At 32.5% G+C, this 17,952-nt stretch overlaps 1 protein-coding gene across 5 annotated transcripts in view; it reads right to left on the reverse strand.

The window, feature by feature from the left end:
• Positions 1-8,665: 8,665 nt before the first annotated feature.
• LOC148605188 (uncharacterized) overlaps positions 8,666-17,952 on the reverse strand; it is a 29,706-nt gene continuing 20,419 nt past the window's right edge. For all 5 annotated transcript variants that reach the window (XM_088549219.1, XM_088549224.1, XM_088549221.1 and 2 more), the window contains 3 exons: positions 14,691-14,915; positions 12,695-13,237; positions 8,666-11,167 (listed from right to left, as the gene is read on the reverse strand). In XM_088549219.1, the coding sequence (XP_088405345.1) occupies positions 10,833-11,167; positions 12,695-13,237; positions 14,691-14,915 (1,103 nt within the window). In that variant the 3' untranslated portion in view covers positions 8,666-10,832. The remainder of the gene's footprint in view (positions 11,168-12,694; positions 13,238-14,690; positions 14,916-17,952) is intronic.

Genomic DNA, 17,952 nt, shown 5'->3' on the forward strand with positions numbered 1-17,952 from the left:
TTGTGAAAATTCAAGCGCATACGTGATACCGACGAAAAACGGAAACTGGCGTTCACATTTCAGTTGGAAACGTCGCCGTTTAAATTTTACTGACATCTTACTGCCACACAGACATCACCAGAAGAAGAACTGTTCTTTTAACAAGTTTGTAGAAGAACCTGAGCTTGGTATTGGCGCAATATCCGATGTAGATACAAATGAAACGTACACTATTTGCATTCATCAGCTTGGGAACAAGTCTCAAGTCCTGATATTGACACCCCCCCCCCAACAACCACCACCACCACACTCATTAGGTGCTTTTTATCCATTTCAAAATTTTTAAAAATGGAATATTGTTAACCGTTGGAATATTTCTGTAATTTTTTTCAGGGTTGTATCTTGGTATTCTGGCCAATTTGGCCATACTGGGGTTAAATTATCGAAACATTTTTCCATTTAAGTTAAGAGTCAAAATTAGGGAGGTAAAGTCAAAATTTTGGGAATATTGCATGATTTGATAGGATTTTATTTGGGAAAAGGTCCTTTTACAGGATCATGCTGAATGCCTGCCTCCTTTTGGATCGACATATGAATTTAAAATGCTGTATTATAAACAACTTTGATTTTTTGACATTTTTAATACTTGGAGTAGAGACTTGAAAATGATTGAAATCACTTGTTTCATATCACATATTAAATCTGATTTTTTATACCCCCGCAACGATAAGTTGGGAGGCATATTGTTTTACCCCTGTCCGTTCGTTCGTTAATTCCGTCCGTCTGTAATTCCGTCGGTAATTCTGTCCATCCCAAAAATTTTCCGCACCTTTTTTACAAAATCCTTGAACCTGCTTTTTGGTATGTGAGTCTGTCATGATTAGTAACAAATCGAGTATAAGTTTCATTCTTCTACGCTGAGTTTTACTAAAATAATGGGCCTTGCAATTGTATTGAAATAATAGTTTTTCGCTTTTGTTTTTGTAAATGCTTGAAGATATATGACTGGTTTTTGGTATGTGAGTCTGTCATGATTAGTTACAGATTGAAAGAGTAATCAAGGGAACCAAGGCCATAGCGGTAATCAAAAGAATGTAATCCAGGGACAAAGACCAGACATGGAAACAGACATACACAACAAAGAACATAAAGTAACTAAAACGTATACATACAAAGTAACAAACTCGGACTCCACTAAGAACTGGGAGCATGGACCAGGTGCACCGGTAGGGTGCTTTTTACAATTATGAGTTATGATATAGCTGTATGAAGGTTAAATGCGGGGGCATCACTTTATCTAGTTATCAATGTCCCATTTTTGTTGAAAAAAAACATGCTACACGTTAAAGTGCCCTCTTCTCTGCATCCTTCTATCTTCAAATCCAAGCTAGAACACTGCAAATTGATTGATTTTAGGTGAAAACTGACCAACTGAACATTTTTTTATTTCATAAATGACCATTTCTTACGGCACTTCCATGCAGATTCTAATGCGGCTTATAATAAGATAGTGGCTGCAATTGGCTGTATCAGTCAGCAGATTTTAGATTACCAAGAGGTTCCTTGTGTTAAGGCTGAAAAATGGGGGGTCCAAACTTGACTTGTTATGAATAGGAGACCAAACAAATTGAGATTTTGAAATAATTCGGTATTCATAGAATAGTTTAGGCATTTGTCTTCTCAATTCAGACCCTTTTTCATCTTTAAAAGGTAACAAAATCGTTTTTTATCAAAACTTGTCTCTTTTTGAAAAAAAACAAACAGATATTTAACTTAATACTGTTATAAGATACATATATTAAAATTGAAACAAAAATTCACAGGAAAGCAGGAGGACAGAGATATGTTGTCTTTAAGTTGGAAATTGAACACACTTGTAGAAATGCAACAGCATTTATAGATATCTAAAAGTTTGTATTAGTAATAGGTATCAGTCTTGTATTGTGTTCCGAAACGGGTGTACGTCAAAACATGGAGGCTAAAAAATATAGTGCGCTTTCATTTTGCCATTTCCGGTTTTTTGTTTTTTCACAAATGATTATCATTTATCATCAAAAGTATAGGATGAATATCAAGCTATGACAGACAAAACTTGTTTTTGAGGAAAAAGCAGTATTTTCATGAAAAATGATGCGACAGAAAATGAGTCTTATTTTATGAACTCAAAATAACAATGAAAGTAGAAGTAGTCTATTTTTAGTTTGACATGTTCTGGTGTACCAAAGTTCGTGCCTTTTTTTCTAGAATGGACCTAAATTATTTTTGACATTGACTTAATAAAAAAAACATGGTCAAAAGTTAGATTGAAACTCCTTGTCTATTTTTTTTTTAAAAAATCATGAAAACTTATGGTTTACTACAAAAACCTTTGGGGCAAAGACTACAAGACTGAGACCTATTGTATTTAGTGTCATTTATAGAGTAATCTCCCTTTATTTCAAATTCTACAGTGAATTTTATATATTATTTTATCTCCTACATAACAGAATGTTAAATTCTATTTACAACGTCAATACAAACAAAACATAAAAAAAATATGTAGGCTAGGCATTTTGGCCATATATCACATTATGCATGATTCTTAGATGAAGTGCTACTTAATAACAAAAATAAGAAATTGAAGTCTTTTGGAGTTGTTTCGATATCCCATATAACAGAATCTGCATGACTCTTACAAGCAGTGCCACTTGAACAGTGTTGCAGTACTCAATACCTACACTTGTAAGTAACCCCTTTCTCTATTTTTCAACGGGAACTCTTAAATGAATTTTCAGTCTTTCACAAAATCATTGTAGAATATGATGTGATTTAATTGTTCAGAACAAGGGAAAGATGATACTGCGTTTTTTTAATTTTCTCTCTTTAAACATTTCAGTAGCCTTGATGTCAACTAAGTGCAGATTATCTGGGTGATCCTGCACCAGGATATTTGACAGATGATCAGGCACAGATTCAAGGACTGGCGTACCGGGCGGACGCCCCCCTCCCCCAAATCGGTAAGAAAAACATTTTTCACCACAAATTTCACCCCATAATATTTTTGCCTTGCTTTGCACGGCATTTAATTCAATTAACGCCCCCTAAACTCAAATCCTGGATCTGCCCCTTATGATGATAGTCCAAAAAGTAAAATGTAAGACTTACTTTTGAAATTTAAGCAATCAAAGGTAGAACGAAGTGCTTGTTACTACACAAACAAATGTAGCTCCACCTTATGAGTTGTAAATCCTTAAATCCGTAAAACCTTACATAGGGATTTCTATAAATTCTTGAATGCAAACGGCAAAAAGATAACTTGAATTTTACCAAAATTCATATATTTCGTTCATTTTTTGGCCATATTTTGGTCAGAATGATGTTCACAAAAACAACTTAATATTTAGTCAATAGATTCATTAGACACAAAGGAAGACCTTTCAGTGTTTGAAGAATCTTGCATCACCCAGTTTAAAAAAGAGGGGCTGTGATGGAGAAAATAGGTCACTGTAAATCTTCTTTTTTTACAATTCTGTTGTGAGTTTGTTCTTTTTTTAAATCTGTTTTCTTTTAAGCAGAAATTTGCAAGATTCATATAATGTTATGGCATTGTCATCCCCAAATCAACAGGCTGCAAAGGACATTATTCCCATTATTATCAGTGTCTAGTTATGTTTTATAAATTATGATATATTTATATGTATTGCATGGTATATGGTACTATACAATTTTGATAATAGTGTGGAGCATTTATATTTTTTTAGACTTTTCTTTTTATATTTTAGGTTGGTTGTAAAGCCCACATTGTGAACAAAAGGAATGAAATACTGGAGAGCAATATTTAAGAAACTATATTATAATGAATATAAAAGATTTAAGGAAACCATTTTTATACACCTATGACTATCAATTAGAGATGGGTCTTATAATGGTACACGTTCATATATCCGTCTGTCTGTCTGTGTCAACATGTAAAATGGTAAATTTAAATTCCCTTGAATAGTAAACCTTATTTTTATACTTTATAAAGTTCTTTGTTATCATGGTCTTATGATCTTTTAAGAGAAAATTCTACTTTAAGTTTCTAAGTTATGAGACTTTTTCTAAAAAAAAGGTGGAGGGTCAAGATTTTACTGTGTTTTGGAAAATGCATGTACAATTTACTTCACACTATGCAAAGTTGTTTGCTACCACTGTATAAGGGAAATACATTTTGGTAAAGGTCTTGTTTTTGTTCCCTGCTGCTACATGGAAGAAAATAATCATATAGAAATATCCAACCAACACATTTGACTCTATGGAGGGATTTTGTTCAAATTATGTAGGATTGTTAGCCACTATATGTAATTGATCACATTAGTCACCACATTGTGTTGATCATATTGGGCCACCATTAGGATTCGACAAATTGGGACTTTCTTGAATTTGGACATGCTACCCTATAGGAACTCATTGTGGATGCAACACCTTGGGATACAGCTGTACAGGTTTTGTTCAGATTTTATCAGATTGTTAGTCACCATTGATTTGACTAATATACATGAGTTATGGGACGTATGATCTTCCACTTTTTTATGGTGAGGAGGGACGTGTGGTTATGTGTAGCAACACTGTTATTTTTTTTTGTTGAAAAATTGAAATTTTTACATAACTAGAAATACAGATTTTATTGCCCAACTGTTTAGGAATTAGGGTGCAAAATTGCTACAAAGTCATGCATTTGATATAATTTTACTACAGAACTCCAATGGAATCACATGGATGTCCTGATTAGGAAAGAAAAATATGCTAAAAACCGTTAGTAATGGAGTTGACTCACATTTATTGACGCGTATATTTTTGATAATTAATCATGTTGTGTCGAAAACATAATTGTAGGATTAAAAATAATACAGAACTGATGAAATTTTCCATGTTATACACAACATGATTAATTATCAGAAATATACGCGTCAACAAATGTGGTCACAAATGTTTAACAGAATTTAGGCAATATCTGAACTTCAAATAATTTTTGTTAAATTAAAATGTATTGTATCGTAATCATTCATATGTTCGCCATTAGGATATAGGTGCCAAATAAATCTAACTGGTTGGTCTCTTTTACGCAATTGTTCTGGTGGGAAAGCTATTTTCTTTTTAAATTTATTCCATTGTTTCCAAAAATGTAAGAATTGTTTCGCATTAATAGTAAATAGGTATTGGCTTTCTTTTGATGCCATTTGTGTAAAGGAAAAGATTATATTTCATTCGGAATAAAGCAAAATATCACAACGATGAATACTGAGAAAAAAACCTTGTTGCCTACTTTTTGACCTTGGTTTCCATGACAAAGAGTTGGTGAATATCCTCGGGGACCTCAGCCTCTCCACCAGTAGCATCGACCCAGTGGTTATAAAATAGCAAAATTAACTATTATATATACTGCAAATTTCTGTATGTTTTACATATGTTTCAAGGAGTGAACTTTCATCGGCAGCTTTACAAATAGGAAAAAACTGTTTCCGAAAAAAGAATTCCATTCAAGTAAAATAATAAAAATTAGAAGGCCAAACCAATTACTAAGTGATTGTACCATGTAAAATACAAGGGATGAAGCTTCAGTGTATTATATAATTTAAAATGCTGTACAATTTACAAATATGATTAAATAATTAAAAAAATATGTTATTATTCAGGGTCAGACAAATCTGACTATTTGGTTGGTGAATACTCCCAGGGACCTTAGGTCCACCATCAGTGGTATTGATCCAGTGGTTATAGAACACAAAACAATACCATTAATGTATTTTCTATATGCTGTACACGTGCTTCATTGTCATCTCATCATCAGCTTTACAATCACCAAATCCCTCCCAAAAAATATTGTACAAGAAGTACTTCTAGCAAAAACAATCCAAAATAGGAAGCTTAATCTATCACTAAGAGTTTTTTCATGTTTAGTACATGGAATGAAACATCAGTGTTAAATATATTTTGACATTTATTGCATATGTTGAAGTATCTGACAAAAAAAATATGAAATTATTTGGGGGCCGAAAAAATTTCAGTCTATTTTTTTAGTGCGAAAACATTTTGTTTGGAGGCTTCTTTAAGGGGTACTTGCCTTGTTTTTGTTTGTTTTTATTGTTTTTTTTTGTTTTTGTTTGTTTTTGTTTGTTTTTGTTTTGTCTGAATTAGTTCCTCTCCAAAACCGTATAAATATTGAATCTCAAACAATCGTCATTGGCTTCATAGAATGAATTCAAAGATGTTTAGCTCAAGTAAATAAAGGGGCATAACACGAAATAAAAAAAGGCAACAAAACAAAACAAAACAAACAAACAAACAAAAAGAAACAAAAAGAAACAAAAAAATTAAATCAACCGATAAAGAAGTTATGAACCCTAACCCTTAGTCGTAACATAACATGAACTACCATCATACCTCTATGGTGACATATTTCAAACATGTTAAGGTCAAGTGTGTATGCTGACCATTCAATCAGACCTGCGTTTTTTTTATATTTAACTTAAATATAGTACTTAAAAAGGGAAATTGATAAAATACAAATATGTTTGTTGTATCTGTTTACTACAACCACAATGCAATACAAAAAATCGATGAATGTTGTTTTTTTTTTAAATAGTAGATGGTCAGAGGATAAAGGTTTGGAGCGGTCAATCGTGGATTTGTTACCGTCAAATCTAGATAGACGACAACACATATTCAATCACTATATGGTTATACTCTTTACGCAAATTCAACCGTCAATGTTGTCTGTAAAATAATCAATTTTTTTTCAAAAATAAGTCTGAGCATGTCTTGACATTATGAGACGGTCAGTCGGGAATTGACGACCTGAATTTTTAGTGTTATGTAATTTTTTTTTTTTACAAATCGGTTTGCAATTAATCAAACACAATGAAATAATTACAGTTTTTTACTCGAGTCTCTATTGCAGATCTTGGATTTCTTCCACGAATGTGAGAAATTCCGTCTTTTGACGAATAGGGCGCGCAGTTTTTCTTCCGTTCTACGGCCAAAGGTGTGAAATAACAAGAAAGGTCAAGAGTAATGTGCATAACCGACTAACCACCTGCAATTAACAGTTACTATCCTGACAATTTCTTTATACAGCAATTGATGCTAAGGTTTTTGTATAGTGTGAATATACTAAAATACATTGTTGTTCAAAGGTGGACCTGCGTGCATAATGTTGGAATCATTTTTTCATTGGCCTTTGAACTTTACTGGAATACTTTCACTTAGCGTGTTGCGATTGACTATTTTATCAATGGCAGACATGGCCGTGTGCACCTGTCTGTCATGGGCTGCCTGTCATAACAAAAACAATGAAAACGGAAGACTAACTTTTGAGCGACAAGTGTGATACTATATACTAAAATATTAACATAAATAAGAAATTATACAAATGGAATATTGTCAATTAACGAATAGTCGAAATATAGGATTTACCGTAATGGAATGATTTGTTTGAAAATTTATTTTTCACGTTCTTATTCATTGGGAAAATATCATGTGTAATTTGTCTTTTTTTGCCTCTAACATTGCAAAATTGGTCCCGGTCATAAACACTTAACTGATCAAAATATCAAATGTACCACTTAAGTTGTCTCGAACAACAACATAATTCAAAACAACTAAATTGAATACTAATAAATGTTTAGAATTGAATGGAAAGAGAAATCAAGGGAAACAGACCTTGAGCGGTAATGAAAAAAAAACATGACAAATAAATGTTTACTTATTAACATACATGTACACATTCACGTGCAAAGTGTTACAATGACTTCAATGGACAGTCCATGTACCAGCTACATGTAATACGGATAATTAAAATGAAATGATATATATATATACCTTTCTGGTGAACGTGTTGTTTATGCGAATGAAAAGTTCAAACTTATATGAGTAATCTAACGAAGTAAGTTTCCATCTTCGTGTTTTTCTTATGACATCAAAATAGCATTTATGTCGAACTTTTATCATAACTGTCTATAAATGGAATCACAGTTGTTTTGTTATCAGAAAGACTTATCATTTAAATTGTTCAAATCTGTTTTTACTGTACAAAATTATGTTTCATTGGTTAATATACTACTATCGATTGGTACTGTAGAGCAATGGATTTTTTACCGATTAATGATTCGTTATTACACTCGTGTAAAAAGTGTAAAAGGAAATTTCATTATCTCCATTTCCATTTCTCGTTCCCAAAACTGCAATATGTTTTGTTCATGCCTATGAATTATACTTTTTTGAGAAAATGGTTTCCCCTGTAATGTCACGATCAGTATCATAAATACCACTATAGGTTCTAACATGTTTTAACTATCTCGTTCTTGATTATTACAAATATTCATCAATAAACCGAATGAAATGTACTCTACCGCTGTTCTGCGGAAAATTCATCACATTAAGTAATCGATGTACAGTGTTATGCTTTTTGGTCGATGGTTTACAATGTACATGTAACACTAGTGTTGTGAAAAGGGCATGTCAGCTTTTTTTAAGTTGCAAGTTCTTATTGGAACATGAGGGCATTTAAAAGTAAATTAGTAAAAAAAAACTATCGATGTAAAATACAAAAAGTATTTAATTCTCTTTTTATTAGTAAACTAGGCTTTACACGAGCTTATCATAATTCATGTCAATTTGCTGAATTTTGATTGGCCAAATACGAGGGTAATATTCAGCTCTATCACATGTCTCAGGGGGTGATATTTTTGTCTATTACCCTCTCGAGAAAACTAAACTTGTTTCGGTAAAAAATAGGTACAGTTCGATCTTTTTTGCGTTTGAAGGAATTAATATGTGCAACGTGCGTACCAATAACATCGATTAATGAAAATAAAACATTTTTTTTAGAAAATATAAAGACCGAAGACAAACATACAAAACCTATTGTTAAAGCTTAATTTGAACAAAAATGACGATGGAACATCCAGTATAATTAAAAACAAAACATATATAGCTTAGAGGGTGAAGAGAGTTTGTTTATCTTGACAATACATTGTCATCTTTGGCTACGCCTCGTGGAGACGACATTCTCGGTGTAACAAACTATGACCCTCTTAGCTATATGCTATTTATATAGTGGTACAACTTCCTTACCAATCTCAACTTATTTAACAACGACGGTTGGGAAGTTAATTCTAATATGACGAGACTCAACGCTCTTTATACCACAGCCTTGGTAAAACATTGATAAAAACATGATCAACATTTAGTGCAACATATATGTTACGTCTATTCAAATATATGAAGAAACTAGTTACAATAACTAAATCATGGAAACTGCATTTGCATCATTTTATTATCACGGGCTGGCCATTTTCGTCCTTACTAACCCCTCTTTGTCGCTTTGGTTTCAACAGTTCGTGATAAGCCAGTGGTTAACAAAATATAAATGGAGTTTCCGTTAATATGGTACAAGCCTTGCCAATGATAGACTGAACTCTGTACTTACAACAAATTTTCTTGATTATGCACCTCTTTATTGTTTTGTCGATAATGTCTCGACCAACAGGAAAATGGACACTTCCTTATAACAAATTAATGGAGTCTGCATTAAACAATCACCTTTCTATTACATATATCATTTTCGAAATAATGTTATTTCCGACAGAGCAATTTTAATCAAATGTAAAGTTTGTGACCAATTGTGTGATTTTTTTTCAATTATTCTCGTCCTTAGCAAAATAGCATTATGAGAAGAAAAAAATGATAGCGGAAGAGTAATCAAGGAACCAACATAACAGCGGAAATCAAAATAATGAAATCCAGGAACAAAAACTAGACATGGAAAACACACACACACAATAAAGAACATAAAATTACCAAAATAATACATACAAAGCAACAAAAGTACATGGGCAACGCGGACTTCACTAAAACCTGGTGAAGCATTTCTACACCGAACCCTGAAGATTCCGAAAATCTGTCTAAACGATAAATCCGTTTAAATATGTTTTGAACAAATAACCAAGGGAACCAAAGTTATAGCGGTAATCAAAAGAAAGTAATCCAGGGACAAAGACCAGACATACACAACAAAGAACATAAAGTAAGTAAAATTATACATACAAAGTAACAAAAGCAAATAAGCAACTCGGAAACCACTAAAAACTGGGAGCATGGACAAGGTGCACCGGTAGGGAAAGTGTCCTCTACTTTTCTAGAAATACCCGCCGAGTTGCTCATAAAAAGTTAAGTTTGGGGTAGACGAAAGAGCATAGAAAAATCATGATACGTTGAACGATAACGCAAAATATAGACAAGATGAATACATATTGATTTGAATGGCTAAATATATAACTGTGTTTCTTTAATGTAGGACACGCATTACATGTATATGTATTACTGTCCTGAAAAAAAGTACCTAATCTGACATCAAGGAGAATAAACAAGCATTATTTTACCAGGAATGTTGTATGTTTCTTCTGTTGAAGAATAAAAGAAAAAAACATTAATGATTTACATTATGACGTCACTCTTCTCATTTTTGTTAGCAAGTTGGTCTATATGACCTTATACACACCGACATATATACCATAGATAGTCTTACATATATCAAAAAATAAGAATAAGAACGGGAATGTAAATCACAAAAAAAAAGAACACAAAACTTTGAATAATTATTACTTTACTGGAAGTTTCTGTGGACAGTAGACAAAAGCATAGATGAATGTGTACATAAGACCATTATTTTGCTCTTTCGTTATCAGAATGACATATACAAAGTACACAATTTTGAAACATAATTCATTGTTTCTTATTTGGTGTCTGAAATGTATCAAATTTTATCGCCTTCAATGTATCATATGAAACATATTTGTGGGTCGAATTAATACAATATTACAACGAATGTGTTTTTAATGAGTTGCATAGTTCTTTTGAAATATCCTTTTGATAAATTGAAAAAACCTACTCGTATCAATAACCATTAACAACCCAAGAACAATTCCTAGAATAACAGCACCAAAATATCCAATCCTTTTCGACGACACACGATCATCTTCGGCACTTGTTTTTCTCCGTTTATATGACGAAAGCTTTGTTATATTCAGTCTTAAATTGTCTTCGATTTCAGCAAGTACAGGTTTCAGCTCAATTAGCAACTCGGCATACGTTTTGTTTGAAGTTCCTTGCGAGGTCCAGTAAATTAGCTTTTGTCTGTAGTCACATGCACATGGGCAAAAGTTTTCACCTATAATTAAAATAAATAATAAAATACAAAAAATATAACTGTTAGAGTCCATACTTTTAGATATTATTTCACGTATAAAAATAAGAAAACATTTTGAAATAATCGCCCTATATATGTTAATTAAGTACTTGCGACTACGACAAAGCAAAAAGGTATTTTGTTCAGAAGATGGCTTTGTATAACAGAAAGTACCCGAAAAAAAATTAGTCGAAAACACTTAAAAGTCGAAAACATTACACGTATTCAGGTAATCATTGATTATTATATGAGCAATAAATTAAAGTCTGCCCAAATTTAAAACAATGGTATCAGTTTTTGTAGGAATAAGGCAATAGATTTTAAAAAAAGGAATAAAAAAAAACTCCAAGATTTGGAAGTTTAATTTGACTATTTTAACAATCAGAATCAAGAGAAAAAAGACAAGACTTTGGTAGATTGACTTAAATTTTCATCAAATTGCACTGAAAAAAAACGGCAGATAAATCTGTCCCCAACCCCACTTTTTTGAAAATTATAGTAGCAAAGCCGGTGGTAAATAGATTAAATAGTGGTTATTTTATACAGAGAAGGCATCTTTGAGTGAAATTATATTGTCAGGTCGGTGGACTTTGACAAGCATGTTTATAAGATTTTTACAATTTGCCTGATTCCAAAAACGTACACTTAAACATATACTAAAAGAGTAATTAAATGAACCGATATTCGAGCGATTATTAATAGAATATATGCCAAGGATAAAGACAAAACAGGAATATCAGACACACAGAACAATAGCATGAAATAAACAAAGAAACAAAAGAAAAAGAGTAATCCAGACTCCACAAAAAACTTGAGGCATGGATCAGGTGCATCAGTAGAGTAAGCGTCCTCCGTTTTCAAGAAAAATACACCGAGTTGCTTTTGAAATATTTCATCTCAGGTAGATGAAAGAGAGTTATATAGGGAACGATGTACAGATTGGTTATTTTGGTGTAGTTGGATACAATATAAAGATCAACGAGTTCATGATGACAACCATACAGCTTCTGAAGTAAAAACTTCAATCTTGTAGCAACATAACCCTTTTCCAGATGCCAAATTGTAGGGAGTCAAGTATCGTTCAAAAAGTCTGCGTATTTTTAGCAAGCTATGTCATAAGCTTTGATATGAAAAATCCATACGCAAGTCCTGAAGGCATGTTGCAACATATAAAAGGAAAGTTGCCGAATAGTTTGGTCATCATGAGTTTTTTTCTTTTCCAACGATCACAATAAATATGATTTGTAATTTTGTTTCTGATAATGCAATTTAAAATTTGAGGCTAACTTCATAGTGCCTGTTGTGTCTCAAGTTCTCTTTGGTAGATGAGATAAATAAAATCCCACAAACAAAGATTGCTCAATGTTTCTTCTTTTGGATCAGATCAGCTATAAAATTGTGATCATCAGAGTGAAGGAATATGTCAGCAAGTAGCGAATGCCGACTGTCTTTGAAAAAAAGCGAACAATACACTGGACAAATAGACATCTTCATGCATTCTTGACTTACTTGTAATCACTGTCAAATTGATAAAATGAACCATGGCTTTGCCTTCCGATATGACATGGCATTCATAAATGCCTAAATCAAACCATCTGACCGCCGTTAACATCAGATAAGGCAATTTCATGTTTCCACCACTGCTTATTGAAGGCAGTGGCAATTCTTCTGCGTTGAGAAACCGCTTCCAGAAAATGTCATCACCCATAATAGATGAAACTAAAGGGCAGGGCAAGCTGATGGTATCTCCTTCACTCGCAATAATATGGTTCGACATAATGCTTCCAGTTGAGGTAAAATGAGTTCTACTACCAACAGTGGTAGTTGAAATTAGGTGTGTTGTATGTGGAAAGGTTGTAGTCGTGTATTCTGTGCTGGCTGTACTTGAAACGGGATCATTCCTTGTAGTATGAAATCTTGTGCTTGTACCGTACTTTGATAATGTAGTTGAAGGATAAGCAGTTGTTGTAGTCTCCTCAAGTTGTGTTGTTGGCTGATAGGTTGTAGTAGTAATAAGTTCCAACTCTGTTGACGCAACTGCTGTAGTACTATCTGCAAATATTTCATAAAAAAGGTTAATGGAGGTAACAAAGTAACAAAAAATAACGGTGAGTTAAAAGCTTAAAGAAAAATAGGATGATTAATAAGAGAGAATGAATTACCAAAATATGACCATGAGTGCCGAAGAACACCTAGATTTAGGTCTAATCCACGATAACCAATTTATTTTCCTATGTATATCTTTATTATATAGATTTCCTCCATTATTCGTTGCTATTTTCACAACAATTTTTTGACGTTTTTGCGTGAAAAAGCCCTAGAGTGAAATTACAGAATTTATTTATTTAACTATGTGAAATGTCGATTTTTTTACACTTTGAACATTCAGTAAATCACTGCTATCTACATAATAAATATGTTAAATTTTATTGTTCAAATTTGAATACATTAGTAATGTGGAAAAAATGTAAGTTCTGTTGAGTCCAACGAAGCTTCTTACTTTAAATTCGATTTTTTTTATGTCCTATTTGAATTCAATGTAACGGTTTAGTGAACACACTCTACTGTATACTGTTCAGAACAATGTTTTCTTTAACAGTATCAAAATTAAACATGTTCAGTTGTTCAAAAATAAAAAAAGGATTGGAGTCAAGTGATAACACCATTATGAAAATCTTCCGCTATATATGATACAAAACTCATGCCTTTAAAAATTAAAATTTTGTTTCCATCTAAATATCTAAAAATATAAGAGCAATAAGGCGACGTATTTTTTACTTTTAGAACTGGCTTTATGAAATCAATACGGCAAAAAAAGGTATTATTTTTTTTTATTAAATTGCATTTTAATGTGTATTGTCATACAGAACCATTTATGTTAATAAGAAGTCGATAAAAAAGATATGTTATTGACGAATTGTATTTACAATTACACTCATAGAGATTGCAGAGAGTTTTCTGTATGTCTGTTTACCTTAATTTAAGCCATAGTTACACATCCTGAATAGAAATTACTTACATTGTAAAATAGGTCGATGCAATATTATACATGTTAAAAGAACAATAACATTCAATTTTAACATTAATAGTCAACGTGCATGATAAAATACATGGATTAAATTAATAAACAGATTCAATGGCGCCATTTGATGGATGACTTCCTGGTTGAAATTGGGTACTAGAATACTCTAAATAGGAAAAAAAAGTATCACTTCTCAGCCTAACACTTTTTAAAACAATTTATGTAAGCAATTCAAGACATCATTTCAATCATTATCCTACCGTCTCAAAATTGAGACTCTTATTTTTATTCAACATGTTTTATCATTATCATATTGAAGCTTGATAATTCGAAAAATGTATCACTCAAACATTCAAAGGACAGAGCAAATTGGATTTGGATTGCCTCCCTTATTCCGCGTTAACTTCGTGTGTTCCTTTTTCCACAAATGAATCAGTTTCACATATTTTTATTTTTTACGGTGAATTGGTACCTTATATTTACCTTGCGATACCTCACATATGTAGTTATATTGATTAGAACATACACGATCATTCATTTTATATTCGTTGTTGACTTTATTCATAAAAAGGCAATGTTCCCTTTGACTCCCATGGAGATGGTTATTAGGTTCTCCGAAATTCCAGTCAAGGACAGTGATATCTTCCTTTGTAGATGACCAGACCCATGTTCCTTCATTGAACATATCTGTGCCACCAATCCAAAAGCCTGCAGTAGTATCACATAGTACTGATCTTTATAATTAAACAATAAGCGTGTGTTGAAACATATTCTTTTTTTAAAACAATATGCATATTAAAGTTTCGTTACTTTTTAATAAATACACCTCCAAGGTATCATCGTTAAACAATCCTAGATTCGGGGATTTTATACATCGCATCTTCGCAAAACAACTTGAGCTAAAGTATACTTCAGACAGTGTGAAATCGGCCTCATATCTTGACCTACACTTAGAGACCGATGGTAAAGCAAATTTATCAACAAAACTTTACGACAAACCCGATGATCATGATCTCGTGGAACGTTACGGTGTATCCATCTGTACCATCAAACTTATTTGTTTAACTGGTCATACTTTTCAATTTTCTTTCGTCTACACCAGACTTGACCTGTTATAGGCAACTCGGTGGGTGTTTTTAGAAAAGCAGAGAACGCTTACCCTACCGGTGCACCTAGTCCATGCTCCAAGTTTTAAGTGGAGTTGTTCATTTACTTGTGTTACATTGTATGTATTATTTTTATTACTTCATGTTCTTTGTTGTGTTTTTCTGCTTTCCATGCCTGGTCTTTGGCCATGGATTACAATCGTTTGATTTTCGCTAGAATCTTGGTGTCCTTGATTACTCTTTCAATACTGTCAACGTATTGACTTTGGTGGTTTACGTTAAATTAGCATATACGTGGGTATCAATTGTCGCGGTTTTAAAGAATAATAAGCGTTTGAAAATGATATAACTCAAATTTTGGGGTACCATTTTCGCGTTATTTTGTCCACCGCAAAAATAACAAAAAACAATACACCGCGAAATTTAATACGTTTGTAGTATTGTGTATAAAACATCAACCACTGTCAGCCAATCGGATTCATAAATAATAACAGAATAAAATTTATCTGTTAAACATCTTGGGATACTACATTCTTATGCTTTATATGTAATTTATATGTATAGAACCTTTTTGCTTTATTTATAAAATAGCAATTATTTTTCCAACCTTTTGTCAAATTGTCAAAAGGAATATTTGTAAGTAAAATGCAATCATAGTCATGTGAATGTCACTAAAGAGTTTTGATGTAAGGCTTCAAATAAATATTCAAGGTACAATTTCAAAAGTTGTGCAGCAAATTTATATTGAAGTATATTTTAAGTAATAATAGTAATAATAATTCATTGTATAGTGGTCCATGGACCGTCATTACTAACCATTCACGTCCAGCCCCACACTTTTATCAACATAAAAATTATTTTTGTTGATTTTTATAACACCATTTACGAATTAAATCATTGCCAAATAACCCATGACCTAAGCTTTCAAATAATACCAAGAAAGCTGGGGTCATATATACACACCTTTGTTAAATGCCAATAAATCTGAAACCTTAATCAAAGTTGCTAAGACTCATTTGCCAATGGTGTAAGGGTATATAAAAAGCACATTGGAATTGATGATATAAGGAAGCATTTCGATTTTTTTCTAAAGTTTAAAAGAATAATCAATGGAACCAAGGTTATAGCGGTAATCAAAAGAATGCAATACAGGGACAAAGACCAGACAGGGAAAACAGACATACATTACAAAGAACATAAAGTAACTAAAATCATACATACAAAGGTAACAAAAGCAAATGACCAACTCGGACTCCACTAAAAACTGGGAACATGGACCAGGTGCACCGGTAGGGTAAGCGTCCTCTGCTTTTCCAGAAACACCCGCCGAGTTGCCCATAAAAAGTCAAGTCCGGAGTAGACAAACGAGGAAAGGAAATTTATGACCCGTTGAATACATCTGTTTTCATGGTGCAGATGAATACACCATAACGATCCACGAGATCATGATGACTTCTGTAGTGATGACTTCAATGTTGTAGCAACATAACCCTGTTCCAGAAGCCTATTTGTTAGAGTTCTAGCGCGATACAAAAAGTCTGCGCAGTTTCGGCAAGCTCTGGCATAACGTATGAGTTGTGATATGAACACTCCATACGCAGTTGCTGAAGGGATGTTGCCACAGATGAAAGGAAATTTGTCAATTCTGAATGCAAAGTCATCACGTTTGTCGTAAAATTTTGTCAATAGTTTTCCTTTACCCTCGATTTCTAAGTGTAAGTCAAGATATGAGGCTGCCCTTACAGTTTCTGTAGTATCCTTTATCTCAAGTTCTTTTGGGTAGATAAGATGTATCCTTTTCAAGTAAAAAAGGAAAAGTCTAGAAAAGCTTTGATGAAGATGATAACAGATGTAATAAAAAACTACTTTGTCAGGATCTAAAAGCATTTTATATAGCTGCGTAAGTTAAAAACGGAATTCAACGGCGATCGCAAAATGGTAAGTTGAACAAATTATTTGATTAATTAAAGATACAATGCACATTTGGTCATTAAAAAGTATACAATTGCCACCAAAACCTAATTTAAGGTCAATGGTGTTTAAAGTAAAACCAACAAATTCCATTTGTCAGAGACAATCTTTTTTTTATATTAATTCTCGTATACTGAAATGAACACCGGTTTTCGTGCTTTCGTGGTATTTTTGTTTCATTGTTTTTGTTTTATTCGTTTGTATTTTTTTTATTTTTTGCGTATTCGTATGTCAGTTTCATTTGCTTTCTGTGTGGTTATGTCACTAGCATTGATTTTGGTAATGTCCAGGGCACTATCGTATTGTAATATTCTATTGACACCCTAACATACTTTGTTAACAATGAATTATTCATTAAGAATGACTCATCCTTGTCTGTAAAGTATTAAGGCTTAGATGATTTTAATATCAAAACTTCAATTTTTTATTCATTTTTTTGTAGGTAATAATTTAAAGACAATGCAAAGAAAGCCTATTAATACTCCAACACTAAATGTCTAGCTCGAGCAGAGGCGTGTCATGAAATTGACTGAATACAGTTAACCGCTAAAAACAAAACTAAAAAGTTGAAGATTGATCAGATGTACATCTGTTAATGATTTCTACAACAAGTTCTCAACCTGATTAACTTAAATACATTTGTACACTATTAAGTTTTAAAAAAAGTT

Source organism: Perna viridis, chromosome 10, assembly GCF_037379345.1.
Source record: "Perna viridis isolate PV_CMFRI_1.1 ecotype Kerala chromosome 10, ASM3737934v1, whole genome shotgun sequence".
NCBI classification, from domain to species: Eukaryota; Metazoa; Mollusca; class Bivalvia; order Mytilida; family Mytilidae; genus Perna; species Perna viridis.